The sequence below is a fragment of the Gallus gallus genome, chromosome 1, assembly GCF_016699485.2.
Source record: "Gallus gallus isolate bGalGal1 chromosome 1, bGalGal1.mat.broiler.GRCg7b, whole genome shotgun sequence".
Lineage (NCBI taxonomy): Eukaryota > Metazoa > Chordata > Aves > Galliformes > Phasianidae > Gallus > Gallus gallus.
Genome location: NC_052532.1, coordinates 130617494 through 130640467, shown reverse-complemented (window position 1 = coordinate 130640467; position 22974 = coordinate 130617494). Strand labels below are relative to the sequence as shown.

Genomic DNA, 22974 nt, shown 5'->3' with positions numbered 1-22974 from the left:
GCACATATAGAACAAAACTTAATAATAAATAAATGATATAATTGAAGCTGTGTAACCTCCACCAGCATAATTCATGACATGGCCTCTCCACACATTCCAGCTGAGTAGAACAAAAGGAATAAATCAATGAAAGTATGATGATAGCTCAAAGAGTAACAACTACAGTATGAATTGACACAGCACTACGCAACATCCTGGTCACCAAATTGAAGAAAAATAGATTAGATAGATGGACCACTCACTGAATAAGGAATTGGCTGGATGGTCGCACTCAGAGAGTTGCAGTCAACAGCTCAATGTTCAAGTGGAGACCAGTGATGAGTGGCATTCCTCAGGGACCAGTGATGGGACTGGTGTTATTTAACACCTTTGTAGGTGACATGGACAGTGGGGTCAAGTGCACACTCAGCAAGTTCACAGTTGACGCCAAGCTGAGTGGTGCAGCTGACAAGCTAGAGGGAAGGGATGCTATCCAGAGGGACCTGAACAGGCTTCAGGGGTGGGCCCATATCAACCTCATGAAATTCAACATGACTAAGCGCAAAGTCCCACACCTGGATTGGGGTAATCCCAAGCACAAATACAGGTTGAGCAGAGAATGGCTTAAGGGCAGCCCTCAGGAGAAGGATTTGGAGGTGTCAGCTGAGGAGAGACTCAACATGAGCCAGCAGTGCGGGCCTGCAGCCCAAAAGACCAACAGTATCCTGTTGCATCAAGATTGCATCAAGAGAAGCGTGGCCAACAGGTCGAGGGAGGTGAATCTGTCCTTTTACTCTGCTCTCATGAGACACCACCTGGAGCACCACGTCCAATTCTGGCAACCCTAACACAAGAAGGGCATCAAGCTATTGGAGTGGGCCCAGAGGAGGGTCACGAAGATGATCAGAGGGCTGGAGCATCTCCCTAAGGGACAGGCTGACAGAGTTGGTGCTCCAAGGGCACCTTATAGTGACTTTCCAATACCTAAAGGCGGCCTTCAGGAAAACTGGGGAGGACTTTTTTTTTTTTTTTTTTTTTTTTTATAAGGGCATATAGACATAGGATGAGGGGAAATGGCTTTAAACTGAGAGAGGGTATACTTATACTAGATATTAGGAAGAAATTCTTTACTGTGAAGGTGGTGAGACACTGGAACAGGTTGCCCAGAGAGGCTGTGAACGCCCCCTCCCTGGAAGCATTCAAGGTCAGGCTGGATGGGGCTTTAAGTAGCCTGGTCTAGTGAGAAGTGTCCCTGCCTATAGCAGGGGAGTTGGAACTAGATGATCTTAAAGGTTCCTTCCAATCCAAACCATTCTATGATTCTATGAATTAGAATAAAAGCCCATCAACATCATAAGTAAAAATCTGCCAAAGAGGAAAACTGTATGGTATCTTAACCAGGTAAGATAAGATTTTTTTAAGATAACCAGGTATCTTAAGAAATATAAACTTGTCCATGCATGAGAAAAACTTGTTACCTTTTCTTGTCCACAGTAGGCAGAGGGACACTATTGCTTTTCCACTTAACTTTGACGTTCTCCTGAAGAACTGTTCTGTTCAATGCAATAAAATATCGTTCCAGGATAACAAGCCTCTGCTTTAGCCGCATAGCTGAAAGAGCTGTTGTGGCAGTTTGTGTGGCCAGAGTTTGTTGTTCCTTCACTAGTACATGTAGGCATTCTTTCAATTCATTCACATCTAGAAATCAAAGAAAGATACGCATTCATCTTTATTACATACATTGCCAACAAACGTCAAGACAAATTAAAAACCATTAGTTGACCAGAAGTCTGAATTGCAAAACCCAGTGAAATTCACTGCTTCTATATTTAATGTGCAAATGCTAATTAACAGTATGCATTACTTAATTACAAGCCATATTTAACAGGTGTTTAGACAAAGGCTAAGGTTACCATCAAAACTGGTATTGTGTGAATACATCTGAACCTTTGTATTTCATGTCTGAAATTAAAACATCACAGAAAATATTTATGCAAGTGTTCCAAACAAACAAGTTATATGGCGAACTCTTATCAGCAGCAGGCCTGAGAGCTAGACTTCTAAGTACAAGCAACAGGGCAGCAAGTACATAGGAGGGCATACTTTCATTTTCCAACGATATACGTTATCTTAAGTTTCTCAGAAGTCATAGAACAACTCTCAGAAGCTCTAGGGTCACTGCCAAAAATCGGTTAGATTTTGAAACAAATTATGTGAGAAATGTAAAAGACACAAGTATCACCAGCAAATTGAAGATGTGGCCTATGCCAACATCAGATAAGTAGTTCTTCGCTAACCAGAAAAAGCATTCAACAGTCTATAGTCCTAATAATGAAATGACAGATGATAACAAAGACAGCCCCAAAACACTGAAAAATCAAAATCTGGGAACAGTGCTTTGTTGTTGTTTGGTTGACTTGTTTAGTTTAGTTTACTTTAATTAGGGTGGGGGGGGGGGTTTGGTTTGTTGTTGTTTGGTTGGCTGGTTTCTTTTACATTCTCCATAGATTTCTTTCCTAGGATGAAGATCAACCAAGTTTCTTCTTAAGAAAGGTTTTTCCTTTCCCTCCCTTGGTCTGATCACAGGGCCACCCAAAAAAAAAAAAAAAAAAAAACATGTCTATGGGTTTTACATGCACATATTGTGTTACATACACGTGTAACACATATGTGTTACATACACATATACATAACAGTGTTTGTGAAAAGATGGCAACAGCCTCAAAGGAAAAAAAAAATCTAAACATCTTCTGGAATAGCAATCTCCAAGCTACAGAAATTCATTAGTAGTAGTCTTTGGAGTTCAAAACTGTATCTAACGAGGCACGAGGCTTTTTTTTCCATATGTAACTCTACAAAATACATCAAATTTTTGTCCCCACTCTGCAATGTGTCTCCATATACCCAGGAGAGAATTCAAGTGGCCTCTTCTACCACTATATCACATTGCACAGTTGCATACAGCTTGTTGTCAGCCATCACCACAGCCTGCTTTCAACACTGCTACTCACATTTCAGTATTTCATGTGTTAGATTCCTTTCCCTGAGGCAATCTGCATTTTTCCATCTATGAGGAAGAACTTATTTTTTTCAGTAAGAACAGATGAAAAAGTGTTCCTTGTAATCTAGACTTTAAAAACTAGACAAGAGCAACAATTTGATTCACAGAACATGACAAAAAACCCAAGCTGTCCTTAAAATTCATCCTATAAAATTTCCTAAAGAAGTCTATGGTATGGTTGACAGTCGAGATCGCACACAACTACTTCAGATCCCTATGTAAAGTAAGACAAAGCAAATGCCTGCTTAAAGCACATTTGGTTTGTTTGGTTTGGCTTTTGCAAGGTCTTTTTAACATTATGACCAAACAGAAGCTTATTGGCAACCTTTAATGGATTAATACGTTAATCTGCAGTCTGAAGTTCCAGCATACTTTGAGGTCAATAACCACAATTTTGAAGGAAAAGTCTCAGTTGTGAAGTATTAGCACTACTCAGAAGCAAAATAAAAACTGCTACATGCTCTGAGGCTAATGCTGTTACCTAAAGTGTGCCTTAGCGTTTATCTTGTAACAGAACACGGTCAGTGCTGACATACCAGTATCATGATCTCTCTACATAAGCCAAAAGAAAAGACAAACATTGCTTTTCTTCCCTTCCTAAATACACTCCAGCAATCTCTTCATACCACTGGGACACAACAGCGAAACAGGAAACAACCAATGCTTTGTTTTACAGACAGACTTTTTTTTTTTTTAATATTATTCGTTTTGGGAACCTATTTCATCCTTCAGGTTCATTCCCCATATTACGTTCTCAAATATCCACAGGAGTATTAAAGAAATAGTCAATGAAAAAAATGGCACTTCCAATACTGCTTATGTCTGGGGAAGACAAAGTCTACTCTTAGTGCTATAGAAATCAAGTAGAACCCCAATTCAGGAGTCTATAAACAGAGCTATAGTACTCATAACTCCCTCCTAGCAGAAAAGTTATCTGAAGGTGAACAGTCCCTAAAATTGTTCCCAAGAGTTAAGAACGACATGTTCTCCTGCGACAAAGCCCTTCATTTCAAAATAACATGCTTACTAAACATACGTCATGGGGATAGCTGGAAAATAACACGCAGAGATTACCTACATTCTCATCACAGTTCCTTACAAGGAAGTTTCCCTGAAATACTACAAACTGCTCAATTCTAGAATTGGTTCCAACCGGCTACATTACTTCCGTTTCCAAGATCCCAGCTTCTCTGTTGCAACTGGTGATATAAACTACAATACAAACTCTGAAGGCATAAAAAACAGAAACCTACAAAAGCATATAACATACATGCAAGTAGTACAAGATTTCAAGCTACTTGTTGCATACACACAATACTACGTCTGTGTATCTACAAATGTGTGTATACACACACACACACGCAAGGCCTTTGATACAGTCCCACATCAAGTTCTTATCTCTAAATTGTTAAGATATAGGTTTAAAGGGTAGATTATTCGGTGAATAAGGAACTGCTTGGATGGTTGCAGCAAGAGGAATGCAGTCAACAGATCTAGGTCCGTGTGAAGGATGGTGACAAGTGACGTCCTGCAGAGGTTTGTCTTGAGACCACTGCTCTTCAACATCTTCATCAACAACATACACAGTGAGATCGAGTGCACTCTAGGCAAATTCGCTGATGACACCAAGCTGGGTGGTGCAGTTGACACAACAGAAGGAAGGGATGCCATCCAAAGGGACCTGGATAAGCTTGAAAAGGGGGCTCACGTGAATCTCATGAGATTCAACAAGGACAAGTCTAAGCTGTTGCACTTGGGTCGCAACAACCCCAGATATGTGTACAGACTGGGAGAAGAACACACTGAGAGCAGCCCTGCAGAGAAGGACTTTGTGGTCCTGGTGGATGAAAAGCTGGACAAGAGCCAGCAGTGTGTGCTTGCAGCCCAGGAGGCCAAGTGTATCCAGCACTGCATCAACAGAGGGGTGGCCAGCAGGGAGAGGGACAGGACTGCCCCTCTGCTCTACCCTCATGAGTCTCATCTGGAGAACTGCATCCAGGCCTGGGGCCCCAAGCACAAGAAGGACATGGAGCTCCAGAGGACCTCCAGAGGAGGTACATGAAGATGATCAGAGGGCTGAAACACCTATCCTATGAAGAAAGACTGAGGGAGTTGGGCTTGGTCAGCTTGGAAAAGGGACTGGGAACTAGGCAGACCTCACTGCAACCCTCTAGTACTAGAAGGAAGCTTACAAACAGGAGAGAAACCAATTTCTTACATGGTCTGAAAGGACAAGGAGGAATGCCTCTAAACTAGAAGAGGGGAGATTTAAGTTAGATAGTAGAAATAAACTCTTTAGTCAGAGGGTAGTGAGTCCCTGGCACAGCTACCCAGAGAGGTTATGGATGGCCCATCCCTGAAGGCATTCAAGGTCAGGTTGGAAGAGGTCCTGGGCAGCCTGAGCTAGTAGGTGGCAGCCCTGCCCACAGCAGGGGGTTGGAACTGGACGAGCTTTCAGGTCCCTTCCAATCCAAGCCATTCTGTGATTCTATGATATTCATAGCAGCACTCAGAAAATTCAATCCCAGCAGTTCAGCAATGCACACTGGTGATAACCTGTAGGACACTCAACATCACATTCAGCGATCCGACAACTGATTTATCTGAGAAAAAACAAACGCTGCTGTAACTTTTTAAATACCTCGAAGGTTCATTTCTGTTTTAATACAGAAGATCAACATAATACTTCAAGATAACTGGAACTAAGATAAACTGCAAAAGTTTCAAAAGCAAAATTTCACAATATCATTTGCTATCACTTCAGAAGCAAGTTATTTTGTTTTCCTGTCAACAAATGAAGTCAAATTAAGACAATATAAGAGTTAGTAAAAGGAACCGATCACAATCATTTCATCACTTTTTATGCGCAAAAAGAATGGCTGGAAGGAATCTAATTTTCAAGCATTTATCCTCCTAAACATTCCGTTACAACACACTGTCTTCAAATACTTCAAGACTACATGCAAAAATAATTTATTCACATGGAAAATATGACTTAGCCTCACCAACATTCAAACCATTATAAAACTGAGTGATTAACTTCACTGACTTTAGCTACAAAATTCTTCTCCTTTACTCTTCCCACTTGAATCCCTAAAACTGTAGCCTTTTCAGATTGTGAAGTGTAAGTAAAGTCTGGAACAGCTATTTCAGACATAATGTTAGCTATAGTAATCCTACATCTCAGTTATCTCAAAGCTGGACCAAGGACTGTCTGACTTTATTAGAAGTAAGTTTTAAAGGAAGTTCTTCAGTTTTGTTTTAAGTGAGCTGTATCTACACACTTCCTTCTCTTTAAATCTTCTCTTATTACATAAGCAAATTTCTATTTTTTAAATAATTTCCTTTTCAGAAAGATTTAAATACGTCAAGGAATGGATCAAGCGAAGTTGGCCAAATCTGAACATATATCACCAAGGAACTAAACAGACTAGTGAGGTAATAGCCTATTAATAGTAACAATTCAAATTTCACCTAAGGAGGTTACAGGGAATGCTTTAACCAGAAGTGCTTATGTCAGTCCTTGATGCTAAACATCCCTTGCTACACTCTGCTTTGTCAGTTATTTTATGAAGGGTGGAGACACATTATTTACCTAATCCATATGTACAATGTAAAAGCTGAAGTCATAACACACAAGTTCAAATTCTCAAGTCAACATTAGCAAAATACTTGTTAAGTGACAACTATAATCAGATATGTTTCTGGCTGCTGTGGAGAGATATAAGGGTTTTACCATCTTCTGCTAAAATTCATCACACCCCTCCCTTCCCACAGCAGCTAACATAACTACATGTCATCACTTCTTAATTCATCCTGCCAGAAATTCCCTGCATTAGAAGGAAAAATACCAGCAGTGTTTAACCTAGATCATTTGACAGAATAGGGTTAAGGAGCGATGCGCTATTTAGTTATGTCAGCAAACTTAAGGGGGCAAAGCAGGCAGCTAAAGACTGTAACTTCTTTAATCATCTCAGCCACAGACAGAATACTAACCTATCATGACTCTAAGACAGGTTGCCTATAAAGACATGTCCGCTCCCTTTTTAGGATTTTAATAGGAATTAACATACTAAATGGCTTCTTAACGTTTATGGCAGTAGCTCTTGCAGAGAACGCTGCAGGCTTCTAACAGGTAAACTGATGCTCAGCAAAAATGCCCATATCAACCTGAAAAGTTTCAGGAACTTCCACTGGGCCACAAGTTTTAGTAAAGGCAAAAAAACAAATGATACGACGTAGAGGGATTTCAGACCTAAAAATTCAATTTGTGAAGAATACTCTGCTATAATGAGCTCACATTCCCTGACAGCAGCAGAACTAATGTGCTGTAATTTCCTAGAGCATATTAACAAAAGAGGTTCTGTCTAAGTATCAGGAAGCACTCCTGTGCTGTGCAGGTGACAGAGCAGCGGCACGGGCTGCCCAGAGGCTGTGGGGTCTCCTCCTTGGGGATCTCCAGCAGCCGCCTGGACGTGGCCCTGGGCACCCTGCTCTGGGTGGCCCTGCTGGAGGAGGGGCCAGAGCAGGTGGGCCCAGACTTTCCCGCTAACCTCAGCCATCCTATGAAAGAATACAGTTTCTAATGCATGGTTAGCTTTTAGCTTCCTTCTTTCTGCACCCCTATGCAAAAGATGCCCAGTGGCAGATGTCACCTTATTCGTATTCAGCAGCAAAGACAACAGCGAATATCTGCAACCACAATCACGATGCTTCTCATTATATGGTTGAATGCTTGATTTTCAAAGTTTTATTGTGAGCAAAACTTCTTTCAATTGTTGCTCAAATACTCAGACACACAACAGAAAGGCAAGAAGTGAGCCTCATCTATGCCTTCACATGTGTTTTATGCTCCTCAGGGAGGTGTTTTCAGGGACATCCTCTAAAAAGCATAAACAGCAAGCAAAAGGATGCTTGGAGACAGACAGTAACCTTCAAGTTAGATGTAGGGGAGACTTAAAATCTGTTTGAAGTGGTAACAAAAGAAAAAAAAGAGAAAGAAAAAACAGGGAGGGAAGAGTTCTGAGAAGAAAATTACACAACACGGGAGCTAGGCCCTGGATCCTCTCACTGAACCATTCTTTCTATCAATGTTCCTGAACCTGAACTTAAAAATACTTGATCTAGAATTTATTAAAAACTACAGAAATTTCAATGCTGTGAATTCTTTTAATTACTTCTGAACACAGTATAAACTTAAGATTTATTTACCTAGCTGATATCCCTTGCTGAAGTTTCATCCTACATGTTTTCCCCTTTCTTATGTAAGAAAGACAGAAAGATCCCACTGCTGTTGCTGGTGACATGTTTCTAACAGCAGCTCACTGAAATCACATGGTTAATTTTTACACCCCCTCTCCCTTAGATGATGCCTCTGAAGCATTTCTCAGTGCAATTAGCTACGCTAGTACTATCAAGGAAACAAGACTTGGTATTATCTATAAACAAGCTCTCACTTGTACACTGCCAGGAGTTCCATGTCATGACAGTGATTTACTGGCAAAACAGTTTAATTCACTGCTAAAATCAGGTCTGACTATCTGACAAAAAAAAAATGATAGTAGTAAAACGACTTTTAAGAAGAATCAGAAGTACTTGGGTAATGATGAACACACAGCCTTGAGGGAACAGGACAAAGGGAAGTTGTTTTAAAGGAGAAGTCATGTCAAAATGAGGCCTGAACAGTTCAACACTGACATCAGGTAAGAGCTGAATATGAAATGGATGAACACTAAGAATCTAGAGAAGAAAAAGAACGAAGTCAAATAATGACTTACTCACACTTTTATTACTAGCTTATGCATTTGAACAGAATTTAACATACTAAGATCACTGGGGGAAAAAAAAGAAAGAAAGAAAAAAAACCAACTGTGACATCTGTAGTAGGCCCTGATTCTGGCATTATAGTCATCTCAGCATAAATTACAACTGGGGAAAATATTTTCCTTCTCTGAACTTCATGCCAGGATCACAAAACACAGAAAGGAAGACAAAAAGCACTGCTTCTCAACAAGTTTTTGGAGCAGCTTTTTTTTTGTGCTTTCTCAAAATCCCCCAGTCCTTAGGGAGGAGGGATGTCACAAGGCCTAGTGACTTGGATCAGCCCACTGAAGTTCAATAGCTGATCCTCCACGCTTTATTGGCAAAATAAAATTGTATTCACCACTTCCAAAACATGGATATACACTGTACATTATGAAAGCCATAACTAGACAATATAAGACTGTAAATCATTAAATTCAACAGATATAGCTCAGAGTGTTAACCTGAAACACAGACTTTAAATGCCTCTTCAATTCTTTTTCTAAAGGAACTCCAAGCTCACATCTCTAAATTACACCTCACTTGTCAAGGAATATAAAATACATATATATATTTTAAAAAACCCCATAGTAAATCTTTCATTCCAACTTGATCAATAGGAATACATTTAAGAAACAACTCTCCTTCTGGAAAGGTTCTTCACTCTTCTGACAGACAAATATTCAAGGGTTCTTTTTACTTTTCAGAAAGATGACAGAAGAAAAACTTAAAAGAGTTGTATGTGCTTTATAAAAGAAGAAAAGTAGTGCCAAGATTGAAATAATTCTCTGCATTTTCTTTCCCAAAAATTAATTACCAAGCCACAGAAACTTGGATGATGCAAAAGGCAATTGTTAGCTCTCTTTCTGAGAAATGCAAAACAAAGTTACCTACAATCGGGAGCAAAAGCCCCATCACACTGCTCTATTAATACAACACAAGTGTGTTTATAGTATTTTTTAAAGGATCTGCCTGTCACAGACATTAATTCAGATCAAAGCGATGCAAACTTTAAGCACAAAAGGCAGCAGATACCAAGGAATACAAATTTTGTATATAAAGCTAATAAATTATTTCTGTAAACTCCACACAAACATATAACCCTTTTTACTATTTAGTTTTTTTAATATTTCCTAAGAAATACTTGGAGGATGAGCTTAAAGGACCATCTCAATCAACCTGATCAGCTGGGAGAAATTTAGTAAGATATTTCATATTTAGGTCACCATTTTTTACAACAGTTTACTGTTCACCAACAAATACTAAATACAAATACAATACAAAAACAATGTGACCTTTAGCTTACATCTCTTCAACACGTTCCCCCTTCTTCAGCACTCCCTCCCGCTCCCACTGTAATTGCAACTCTTCTCATTCCTCCTGCACTGCAAAATTCTGTCCCACTTCTAGAGTGACAGCAAATCCATCTGCCTCTCCGTCCTCAAGAAAAGGGAACAAGCTGGCTGGCACAGAGCAGAGGACAACAGACTAACAGCTGACCTGTGGCTCAACAGAAACAAGTGAAATAGCTTCCCAAGAAAACAAGGCCATGCAGATCTGGATTCTGGCACTAAAGAGACAGCTCTCTCGCTGTCAGGGACCCTCAAATGTTTCTGAGTGAGGGGAAAGGAATAGGAGCATAACAGGTGTCCCCAAAGCTTGTACATACCAGCATCTGAATTAGGCAACATCAGGCACCAGAAGTATAAAACAAAGCACTAAGTGAAGCTTCTGTACTACTGTTTTCAAGCTTAGACCATTTCAGACAATGGGTTTGCTGTACAGTAATAAGGAGCTACTATGAACTTCAACTGGCTTCAATATAAAAATCAGTATTGTACAGAGCCACAGATGAAGATGTGAACACAAAGACCATTTCTCCTCTGCAATCACAGGTGAGATTACTGTCAACAAAGGTCAGGATAGACAGTTAATTTAATAGACCTTTCCAACATTCCTCCCATGATTCACTCAAGCTCCTCTACCAGACCATGAAATCAAAAAAGAAAAATCACCTATTAAATCTTTACTGCCTGCAGAAAATTCAGGCTTCAGAACCTAAGCAATTTCTTTTTAGTGTCTGTAACTGGAAAGAAATATTCTAAAGACATCTTAACATTTATCTGCATAACTGCATTTGTTCCAAGTCAGTTTATCACTCCTTCAAGTAGCATGAGAGGTGTAAATTGACTCTCAAAGTCATGACTCTAATTAAATCTGAAAGCAATTATAGTAAATGTTTAACTTGATTCGCAGTTAAGCACTTACCAAACTTCTTCCACTAGCCTAACAGATGTATCTGTCAACAAGTACATTTGATCCAATTACTCTGCAATGCTACAAAAGTAGTGACCAACACAGAACATATATTGCTTCAGCGAGAATCACCAAAACAACTGTAGTACCTGGTTGTTTGCCCCATACCCAACTCTCAACAATCGATCTGGCCCTGTAAGTGGGTGGCGGAGCCTCTTCTTCATCTTTCTTTTCTTTGTCATTTTGCTCTTCTTTCTTTGATGCAGTTTGGCATTCAGTGCTATCATCTAAAGAAGGGAAAAAAAAAAAAAAAAAGACTAGTTAAGCTACCTTCTCCTTTAAGTCAATTCTAGATTAGAAAGGTAAAAGGTGAAACTTGGAGCCCAGTTTTTACAGCACAATCATCTACCATTAAGACCAAAAAGGGGGGGGGAGGGATGTGGTATGTACCATGTTAACTACCACAGGTGGTAGGTCTTATGTTACATTTCATAAGACAGTGACCTTAAAATCCAGAAATCACTGCTGTAACCTCTTAGGGAGCTGTATTTAAATCCACACCAACACACAAGGTCACTGCTGCAAAGAGTGCACTTTAGGTCAGACTTGGCTCCCAACTACCTGCGCTTCTGCTGCATTTCCTTTCACATTTCAGCACAGAAAATACAACAATTGTCTTAATTTCAAAACCAAAGAAGCCTATATATTAGCATTTACACTAATTCCATGCAACAGTATTTCAAAATCTCTAGTGTATCTATCATCTTAGTAATTACGAGCAAGCAATGAAAATAATACCACCACTTTCTCCCTAAGCAATAGAAAAGCATTTGCAACCCTTTTTAAGGATTGCTTTCATGAAGAGAGAAAACAGACATTAGTCACTTATCTCTGTAATCAAAGACTGCATGAGAGCCCCAATTAGCTAAATACAGTAGATGTAGACAGCTGAAAGTCTCTCCTCACTCATACCAAAGATATGGATCCCCATACATTTACCTTCAGTCAGTTCAACGCGATTGCTTTGCAATTCAGGGCTTCATAAGCAATTGCATATGAGTATGACCCTCACTTCTAAAAATAACACTCAAAATGTCTCAAGACCAGCATTTAGAAGCAAGCCCTGAAGAGATTAGTCCCAGTCATTTTTATCAGGCTCTTAAAAACCACTGGTCCTCCACTCCTATCTGCCGGCCTGGACTACACACACTCCTTCCCAGACGGCCAAGCCACAACAATCCAAACAATCCCAACACTCACCCCAAAAGCAGCACATTTCAGACAATGATAGTAAGATCCTCAAAGATGCAGCCAGACACAGCACATCTATTGCACCTGTCCCACGCTCTCCTTGTATCCCACTTGGATAACAAGAGCTCTCAGAGCATACAAACACAACCTAACACCATTCCCAAAACATTCAGCTATTCTTTCCATCTGGCCTGGAAGAAAAAAAAAAAAAAAAGAATTCTCATTTGGATGTAACCAGATCTGTGACTGCCATTCTGTTACAAATTTCTTTGGCTGGAGACAATAGCAACACACAATAAATTTTTCAAAGCTGTCTTATTTATACAGATTTTAATTTGAAGTCCATGCTTCATAATCTGTAACACACAGTAGTACTCAGGAGGTGGCACACAAAGACAAGGCAAACAGGAAAGAAGATTTAAAAAAAGAAGAGACAACAGCACAATGCATGCTGAGGTTGAGCTTGTGAGATGAGGAAGGAATAGTAGAGGTCACCCGAGTGCAGGAAAACATCTGCATGTTCCACTTTCAAGTAGAAGCTACACCGAATATGACCCTTTCCCTCAAGTACCAATGAGCAGCCAATAGTCCAGCAATCATTAGCATGATAAAACATGTCCAAAACACGACTGAATAGAGCTGGTTTTATTCCAAAGCACAAACAAACGATATTAAAAGGCACAAATTCCACTATACAGTGGAAGCCTGTTGAGCCAGAGTAGTTTAAAATACTCCCACAACACCACCATAATCTCAGTGTTTCTCCACTCACCCACACATCTACAGACACACTCCACAGCAGCTGGGATCTCAGTTAGTGGGAAGAAGGCTGTTGTGCCAAGACACTATGTTTTGCAAAGAGCTCTAAGAGAACTTGTTATGCTTTATAGCAGATCCTTGGCAAAGGTTGACAGCAAAGGGCTATGAACTTAGCTCCTCACTGCAAACAGAAGAGGTTCCAATCCTCTGGAAGGCTGGAACTTCATCTTTGTGTTGTATAAAAATAACCGTGACTTTAAGCACAAGCAAATCCACAAGGAAGAGTTTCTTTAGTTTTCTGTGTGAGCAGAATAGCAAGGGGGAAGAGGGGAAGGGGGAAGGAGCTGAGCTAAAAATCACATTCAAAGCCCATGACAAATTGTTCCACACAGACTTGTCACTATTCTTGCACGTAACCACTTTCTCTGTAGGAACAAAGCTGGTGTCAGTCTAAATTGAAAGCAGCACCACAGACCTCACAATGATGGAAGCTCAGTTATATTAAAGAGAGATTTTTTAAAAGGAACTCCCTTATTAAAAGGAACTTTTTACAAAATGGAGAGGGAGACAGGAAGGAGGAAATTTTGAGTAAAGCCAGCATAGGCGAAAATGACAAATAATGAGGCAGTCCATGAAACAACGCACACCAGAATAGGCAGCAGCTGACAGCCCATTCTAATTTAAAATTAACAGGTTGCCCAAGGAGGCTGTGGATGCCCCATTCCTGGAGGCATTCAAGGCCAGGCTGGATGTGGCTCTGGACAGCCTGGTCTGGTGGTTGGTTGGTGACCCTGCACATAGCAGGGTGGTTGAGACTCAATGATCATTGTAGTCATTTTCAATCCAGGCCATTCTATGATTCTATGAAATTCATTATTCTCAGAATGAAGTAAGAATATTTTAGGGGGCAAAAACAACTGTGTTACAGTTCTCTGGAATAACTTCCTCTTAATTATATTCTGGGTTATAATCTTAAACCTCCAAGCTGAAGTAGGCATACTCAAACTGAGCAACTGAAGAAACTATCCTCCCTCAGTTAAGTCAGCTCCCAAAGCAAAGCACAAGAAGTCACATGTGCCTATTATTATAGCCTAACCCCTCATAAGCAGGTAACAAAATGGAAGCAACTAAAGGTGGAACTTACACTTCATATTCAGAGACAAAAATAACTGACACTTCATAATGGCCTCAGGCACCTACTAGAGGAAGATCTTACGCTGCTCCTGAATTCCAGCAAACCCATCCAGTCAGGAATCCTACACAAAAGTAAAAACCCTGCAACTGTTTCCCAGCAGACAGCTCTATGAATACCTTCACGTCAATTGTGAGGCAATAGTTACACAGCATGCTTTAAGCAAGGGCTGCATTTTACTGCTACTCTGAAATAGTATTTGGTAATCCAAGATCCAGGAAATATTTCAATTTCAATACAAAAAAAGAAAAACAAACATCACTGCTCTCTCTGCCAAAGATCAGACTGGGACATAATAGCATTAGCATGAAGTTCTATCAAGCCATCTCTTACAGTCCCTTTTCCCACAACCCAGAACCTCAGCAGACCAGCAACTTAACCAGCATCAAGCTGACAGACAAAGGTTCAACCTCAATTTGGAGGGGAACAGAAGAGGCAACCCAATAACAGGACAGAGGTGTGAAGTTGATTCTATACTTCTGTATTACAACTTAAAATAGTTAATTGAAACAGGAATTCCATCTATGCAGAAGTTTGTGGAAACAGCAAAAAAAAAAAATTAGACTTGTGTGGTTAACTGACATCTTCAAAAAGTCCAGTAATGACTTCCTAACTTATTGAATACTTTTCACTCTTTTCACTACAGGGTTTTCAGTACAAGTTATTCATCTGATTCCAATTTCCTGATGGCAGTTGTCTTTTAAAGTACATGTCATGCCACAAGTGCACCTGTATTTGGATATCACTACTGTCACAGCTGTGTCCTTAGATGTTACTGGAAGCACGCAAACACATTTTCCTGAACACATTAATCACACACATCTTTCTGAAAGTGCCATGAAGAAAAAACAAGGCTATTCCTAACCAAACGTTTCCTCTAATAGGAAAATTATACATATATATGTTTCTGCACTTTCTTCCTAGAGAGAAAATAAATGCTTCACTACCAACAGCATATTCTTCCAGTCTATTCCTTCTGTTGATTATCCACTGCAAGAATGAAGTGCCACTTTGGAGCAGCCCAGCCTGCAATAACAGAGCTGTAGCGAAGAGAAAGGAATTACAACACGTGAGTATAAATCAAACGTTCTTAAATGAGACCCAACAAAATGGACTACTTACAATAACACCTCTTATCTCCAAATTAGTCAATGTAGCAGCAGAATCTGAACACTGATATTAAAATATATTGCTTTTAATATAAAAATGATGGCATTTACGTTGATCTACCTTGTACCTTTCTCTTTCCTCTTGATTTAGATTTGTACATCATTTCTGCAAGAAACTACCTACCAACTAAACAGACTGAAATGCTGCAGATTTTACCTTAATGAAGCTGCAAATTCAGAGGTGCCAGCTGACCACCATTTCTTCTGGTTTTATGACTCTGCCTAATGGAATCAAACACGCGATCTGGCCAATGCTTTCCAGAAAGAGCCCTGATTAACAACTGAAGTTCAAGTCTAGTAAATGAGATGGTTATAATTCACAAATCTTACTGTCCAGCACAATGGCATCTAAGCAGGTTACTTTCATTGGGAGAGAATTCACATGCTAATTATAAGAGCCAAGAGCCTGAGAAGGCTACACTCAAAGGCTATACTCAAATATCTAAACTGTTGTAGCTTCACTTCACCCCTCCAAAGGAACAAAAAGGCAGACTACTTGTGCTATTTAAACCTAGCTAAAGATTCGAAGAAAATCTTTGCTAACTTCACAATGTCTCAGAAAACAAGTCTATCTAGAGCCAGTGCTAGGTTTAAGAATCAAAAAACAAGATCAGAGATAGGTGGGATTCTGGGTCATTCTGTGCATCATCTTTTCACATCTTCAGCTCAGGCCAAACAATGGCAGAGAATCACTTTCAGATGGAGGAATATGTTCTGTGCATGAAGTTTTCTGAAGGAATGCTTCAACTAGCAATACCTTCTGCAAACTACACTACTGATAAGGGCAAAACTAAAGGGTATGCCAAACCAAGCTATTTGGGAAAGCTTAAAACCATGGGATATCCAACAACAGTTACTGATAAAAACTATTCCTTCTGTAAAATCTTGAGCTCATAAAATCTCTCATAAAAGAACGTGATTGTTCATCTGAATAGAAGACAAAAACAAAAAGCACCCCATGCTCAGTCAGATTGTGGGCATTTTTCAGCTGGCCTTTTAGTCACTTCATGAAGACCGTAAACAAAATTAGAAATAGCACTATTGCCTTTACCCCTTCCTCAGCCCAATTCCTTTATACCATGGCCTCAGCTGTAAACACACTGAGCAAAGTAACCAAGAGAACACTGCCAAGCCTCGTTCACCATAACACATCTGGTTATGATGTTCAGTTTCCAAAGACTGAAAGAGATTGAAGCCTTCATTTGAAGACTCAGAGATCACCTTCCTGGAGACTTTCAGGAAACCACTTTCAAGTGTACTTCATTCAAAATAAAAACAGTGGCAAATTTTATGAGCAGATGAAAAGATACCAAAACTTTGCTATAGAACAAACCCCGAATTCCATCTTCATCATCACGATAAAAGGAAAAAAAAAAAAAAGAAATAAACATTTAAGAAAGGTCATACCTTTCCTTGGAGGTAGTTCACCATTCTGTGTAAATTCTGTTCCAGGATACACGATCTCCCCATCTTTTACCATTTCATTCCACAAACCACAGAGTCCGTCTCGTGTAAAAGCAAGCTGTTAGAAATAAATTACACATAGTTACATGCAATTGTATTTTTCCTAGAATCAACCCAGATGAAATAAAAAAAAACCACCATGTGTCACCTCACTAGTAAATTCTTTGTGTGTGTTTGACAGAGACTTGCATCATCTTCTGATTCTCCAGCAATGCTATTTTCAGATTAAAAGCTCAAAGCAGTCATTTTTAAGTAGATTCAAAAGCAGCAAGATGATCTTTCTTTTGTTGAATAATTCTCCTCAAAAGCATGATCTAATCACCTCAAAACTACACAAGTATTCAAAATGACATCATGCAGTAATTTGGTTAAGTATGTGAGGGAAATCCCTTTCTCCCTTCAGGAAAAGCCATGCTACACAAAGTCAAAAAATGAGGAAGCATGAAGGAAGTCAGCACAGCCTCCTTTAAGTAACTGAGAAGCAGGGCAGTCAAGCAGAACACATGGCAACCAGGTCACGCATTCATAGTCATATTCAGCCAGTACAAACCACCCTGCTGTGCAGAGCCCTGGTCACAACCTGGTCTCTTCTTTCCAGCTGCTACAATGCTTCCTCTCACGTGCAGACTAATGCATTTGTGTGAGCATCTGCTGAATCACATTATGGGACTGATGAAGACTAAAGCAAGCTGGGCTCAGAGGAAGAGCCAGGGGCTGGCTAAGCCTCAGCTCAGGTCAGTTCCCAGTAAACCAAGCGTGTAATGGGACAAACACAGTGGATCAAATGGCAGAACCCATGAAATGCTCACAAAACTGCCAGCTATAACACTGGCCTCCCAAGGATTTACCAATTTGCACCTCCCTTGAAGAGCCCCATTAAACCAAGATAACCTAATGTTCTTCTGATGGTGCCCTCTGCTTTCCAGAATGCTGTAAAACAAATGCCTACATCAAGTGAACTCCTTAATAACCAGGCTACTATTTGCAACCATATAGCCTAAAGGAGAAAGGGAGCAAGTGAAACTAGAGAACAGAATGCCTTCGGTATTCCAGAGCAGTGCAATGGAGACATCTAAGAAAAATCCTGAAAGCTTACTTGGAAGCATCTTTGTAACATAACTGTAACTAACATTCAAATCTGAAATGTTTTAACTGAGGAATAATAAAATAACTTATATAACTGCCACAAATATTTGCCACTATACATACAAGTTCACTTATACTTCATCTTGATCAGTTTCCTAAAGACATTTTAGGAAAGGTTACAGTTCTTATAAGTCACAACCAATAGCTGGGAAATCGTTAGCTGATCTAAGTAAGCAAAGACAAGAAAAATTAAAGTAAGTTGCACCACTGTAGCAAACTGAGTTCCCATATCAGCTTTTTGACTTCCTACTGTGTACTCCAGAAATTCAACAAGTTCTACTGATTCCATTCTTTTTTCAGCATAAGACACAAGGTCACAAAGCGTATATGTTTCTCACTTGTTATTTCCCAACCTCAAGGGGATATGAGAGAAAAGACACAGTCTGACCCAGATCTTATTCAACTTGCCTGTGATTTACCAGGTGTGCACTACCAGAATTGCACTGTCACCACACTTTCATGAAGGTGACATTCCCTGCTCTTCAGAGCTGGAGAAGACATCAGCCCTCTGCAGAGATTCTGTGCTTTGCTAAAAACTTTACACTTGGCTTACTGTTTTAAAAATTGGAGTAGAATGAACTAAAGTTGTGCTTCAACAATGAAAAAGAAAGAAAAAGAAGCCTTTTCCATCACTGTGTTTCTCACATTGTTGGATTCAAGGTTCTTCATAACGCAACAATATTTTAATGATAAAACTTACTACCTTCGTAAGCACAGCTGTAAAGCAGAATGAAAATTCTCTCCATTTCAACCTCTAATCTTTTCACATGGCACAAAGCTCACGCAAGTCTTCTAAGCAACTGAAAGCTGAAAAAGTAAACAACATTTCTTCTGCCTTGGGTTTACTGTCTGAATTCTTATCCAAGTCATTTTCTTGGTATGTTGCAGAAAGATAAAGCAACCACCGAGATTATGGGTCAGACACAGCTCCCCCTCCTTCTCCAAATACACTGCATGGAAGTTTACATCATAAGCACTCTCCAGAAAAACAACTTTGCTTTCATTCACCCCGTAGTTAACATTTTGTCAGAGGTATAAGCACTGCTTATGGTGGGGGGAGGGACAAGTTTGAAGGTAAAGAAACATTGGACTTTTCTTGTAGCAAATAATAATTATCTTGTAGCCACCTGAAAAGACATTTAAGGAACAGTACTTGCAATTAATTCATGTGTCATAGCTGAAGGCAACTCAACTCCAACTGTAACAAGTTCACCACTAACATATTCAGTGTCCAGCAGACATATTAAACAGTGAACTGCTGCTACAGTAGCCAGCAGTTCAAGTTTGGGTTTTCAAAGAATGATGGGGGCATACAGCCGGGAAGCAGCTCTACAGAACAGGTCCTGGGGGCCTGGTGGACACCAAGCTGAACATAAGCCAACAACCTGTCGGTGCTGCAGTGCAGGTTAAGGGTACTCTGGGCCGCATTAGGCAAACTATCACCAGCAGGAGGGAGGTCATTTTTCCCCTCTATTCAGTACTGGTGTGCAGTTCTGGGGCACCCCAGTACAAAAGGGATATGGGCACGCTGGAGAGAATCCATTGTAGGGCCACAGAGATGACAAAGGGACTGGAACGCCTCTCTAATGAGAAAAAGGCTGGGAATGTCCACCTCAGTTCCTTCAGAAACACGGCTAAACATGCTCCAGAAGTTATTTCATATTAACAAAGAACAAACGAGGTTGTCTAAACACCAGGATCATTCCTGGGCTGTGCAGGTGACAGAGCAGCAGCACAGGCTGCCCAGGGGCTGTGGGGTTTCCTCCTTGGGGATCTCCAGCAGCTGCCTGGATGTGGCCCTGGGCACCCTGCTCTGGGTGGCCCTGTTGGAGCAGGGGCTGGAGCAAGCAGGCCATGAGGTTCCTGTCAACCTCAGCCAGCCTGTGACTCTGTGAAACCAGCAGCTAAAGGTAACAATAAGTCAACTCTATGGCATGAAAGCCAAATTTCTGCTTTGACTATATAATCCTGGTTGCTTCCTGGCTTGTCAGTTAGTAGGTTTTCTCACCATGTTTTCCAATTAGTTCATTGGGCATGTAAGTACTAATTACAGTATACAGTATAGGGAAAGCCAATATGTTTTAATATGAATAAATTATTAACAGACAGAATTTAGAATGTTAGGTTTATTGTGGGAGTCTGTATACCATACAGCTAATTAAATACATTCATTATTAGAAAAAGAAAGGGTTCATGATGGCTTTTCACATATATTTTCCAGAAGTGCATCATACTTTACTGTCCCTCCTCACTTCTGATGTACTGGGGTTGCAAGTACAAGAGTAAAGCCTAACACCGTCCCACTAGATACCTGAGTTAAGCAAACATCTTTCCCTCTAATAATTTAGTAACTTCATCTGTGAATGTTTAAAGAGATTAATATGACAAACTCAGTAAGTTTTCTCTGAATGTTTGTAACTGGCAACACCTCCAGAAACGTCCCCTCTGTAAATTTACCACAAGAACCTCAAGTCTGCCCTACCACCCACACACTTTCTTCCCATGCATGAGACAACAGCAAGCCTTACTCCACCCCACTAAACAGTACCCTTCAGCCTCGGAATACATTCTTAATTCTCTTACTCATTCCACCACATTAAAGGCCATTCCCCATGCCCAAAATCTCCCTCATCTTTCCCATGACACCTCCTGACTTCCTTTCAGGTAAGACCACAGCAATCTCATCTTCTACACACCTCATATTCACAAACCCCAGCCCGCTTCCATCATTTATCACACATTCTCATATCCAGACCATGTCTTCTCATCTTTGCACTTCCAAATTCATATGGTGCACTGCACCAAATTCATATTTCCCTCATAGACCAGGACCCCAGCCCTAACCACTTCTCCCAAGTCAAAAAAGGGCCTGAAGAGACTTCAAAGTGAACTGTACTGTAAACTAAGCAGCCCTCTCCCTAATCTTTAGCTAATCTTATCTCTACAGTTAAACTGTAATTTATTCCGTCTGGTACAAGATTTAATTAAAAGTCAAAAGTGTATCTAGTTTGCTGACATATGCTGTTGCTATCATCCAATGAGCCTAGCAGTGAAATTCTGCCCCCTCACGTCCCTTTCCCACTACCAGCTCTACAGAACAAGGCACTGGTGTTAGTGTTTCCTTAAATTTCAAGAACACAAAGCACTGCAGCCGCAACTGGATAAGCTTCTGAGAATTCTCAAAGCAAGATTTGCTTTCAATAGGTTATTTTAAAAACAATCAGGAGCTGTGACTTGGTTCTAAAGTCAACCGCTTTAAATCAGACAAAGCTAATTCCATGTGGTCCACAGATCATGTTCTTGATGTGGTTTCATGAACTTTCCTACAACACGCATAGAAACCTCTATAAAACCTAACTGGAGCTCAAGAAAAATGATGCAAGAAAAGAAGAAAGAAAAAAAAAACCCATCAGAAGGACTCATCCAGGTAGGATTGCTGTTTATGTAACTGCATTGGAAACAGAAGATAATCATAAACGTCATTATGGATTTAAAATATAAGCTACTTAATAATCTTCACCTCAGAATTGTCAGCATTTGAGGGGGTGGGGGTGAAGAGGAATCTGTTCCTCTACTCAGCTACTTCTGCATTAGCCGTTTGTAAAACATTAATTAAAACAGGTTTTTCTTTAGAAACAGGTGAAAAGTATTTTCAACACAGAAACGCGTGAAGAAGATCACAAGAGAAACCATAAATCCTTTCCCAAATCTCTCCACTGTTTTCACTCTTTTGATTCTTTCATATTTGTTTCCTTGTTCTGTTGTCTTTCTTTGCATTGCTCCATCTAGCTTCCTCCCTTTCCTGCTAAAGCATGCCCTGAGACCCCAGCTGCTATCATACCTATAAAAACTACAGTGACCATCATTAGGTTTAACACATTGCTCTAAAGCTCTGATAACAAAGACAATAATGTTCAGCAGTCCTCTAATCGCTTCAACAGACTTGGATTTAAACTAGAAACGTCCCTTTGTCGACAGACTACCAGGCTGCCATTTGTAGAAGTTTATTAACAGTTGACAGTCATATGCCAAGAAAAATCAAATCTTACCCTTAAACTTGGAAGAGAAATTCTCTAACTTCCTCCATTTGCAGAGTAGTAGCTCTGACTAAGCCCAAACACGTGCACAATGAATTTAATGTGCGCAGCCTTCCACTTCATATACAGCGTAGTCCTTACTTTTCCCCTGGAAATCACTTGTTTTGAAGGGACAGCATTACTTCAATTTTTAAATAACTAAAAATTCTATATTGCAAACTTTGCTCCCCTTAAAAACGTAGCAATTTTGATTTACAGTTTACCCTTCTTTTTTATCAGAAGGCTGAATCTAAGGAGAAGACAAACAGGAAATCCACAAAACAGAAAAAGCAGCTTTCACTAGCTTCTTGTTGAAACAGTCAAGATATCATTTATTCTCATCATCTTAGAAGCAGGAATACTAAATGGATGCTAAAACAGTTTATCTTCCATAAAGATCAGAACACCAAATTAAACTTTAGAGAGAAGATGAAAAGGTTTGGGACAAATGCAACACTTACAGGTGGCTGATTCATCTTAAGATTTCTCTCAGATCTGAGCAAAAATAAAATGACAAATAGCCTGCCAACCATGAACTGAATGAAAACTGATGAAAACGCATCCTATTCTTACCGTAGATAGCTTTTGTACCTTCAGTACTGCTTAAAGTATTTCTCCCTTCTACAGGAAAATGAAAGCTTTTCTCCCCCGTCCCCTGCTATTAAGCACTATAGTCCTCCCCAGGATACAGAATAAGCAGGCCAATAAACATCAAACACATGCAAGCATCCCATTAGCTGACTGATTCTACCTCTTCATTATTCAACCACCACTAATTAAAGTTCTCTGCATAAGGTTCTAAAAGGGTAGCACAGTACA

The 22974-nt window shown here is 40.0% G+C and overlaps 1 protein-coding gene across 5 annotated transcripts in view; it reads right to left on the bottom strand.

Moving 5' to 3' along the window:
- Nucleotides 1-22974, bottom strand: part of HERC2 (HECT and RLD domain containing E3 ubiquitin protein ligase 2) — a 105263-nt gene that overhangs the window by 77819 nt on the left and 4470 nt on the right. For all 5 annotated transcript variants that reach the window (NM_001252376.3, XM_015277713.4, XM_015277712.4 and 2 more), the window contains exons 3-5: nucleotides 16877-16991; nucleotides 11248-11385; nucleotides 1458-1677 (exon numbers count right to left, since the gene is read on the bottom strand). In NM_001252376.3, the coding sequence (NP_001239305.2) occupies nucleotides 1458-1677; nucleotides 11248-11385; nucleotides 16877-16991 (473 nt within the window). The remainder of the gene's footprint in view (nucleotides 1-1457; nucleotides 1678-11247; nucleotides 11386-16876; nucleotides 16992-22974) is intronic.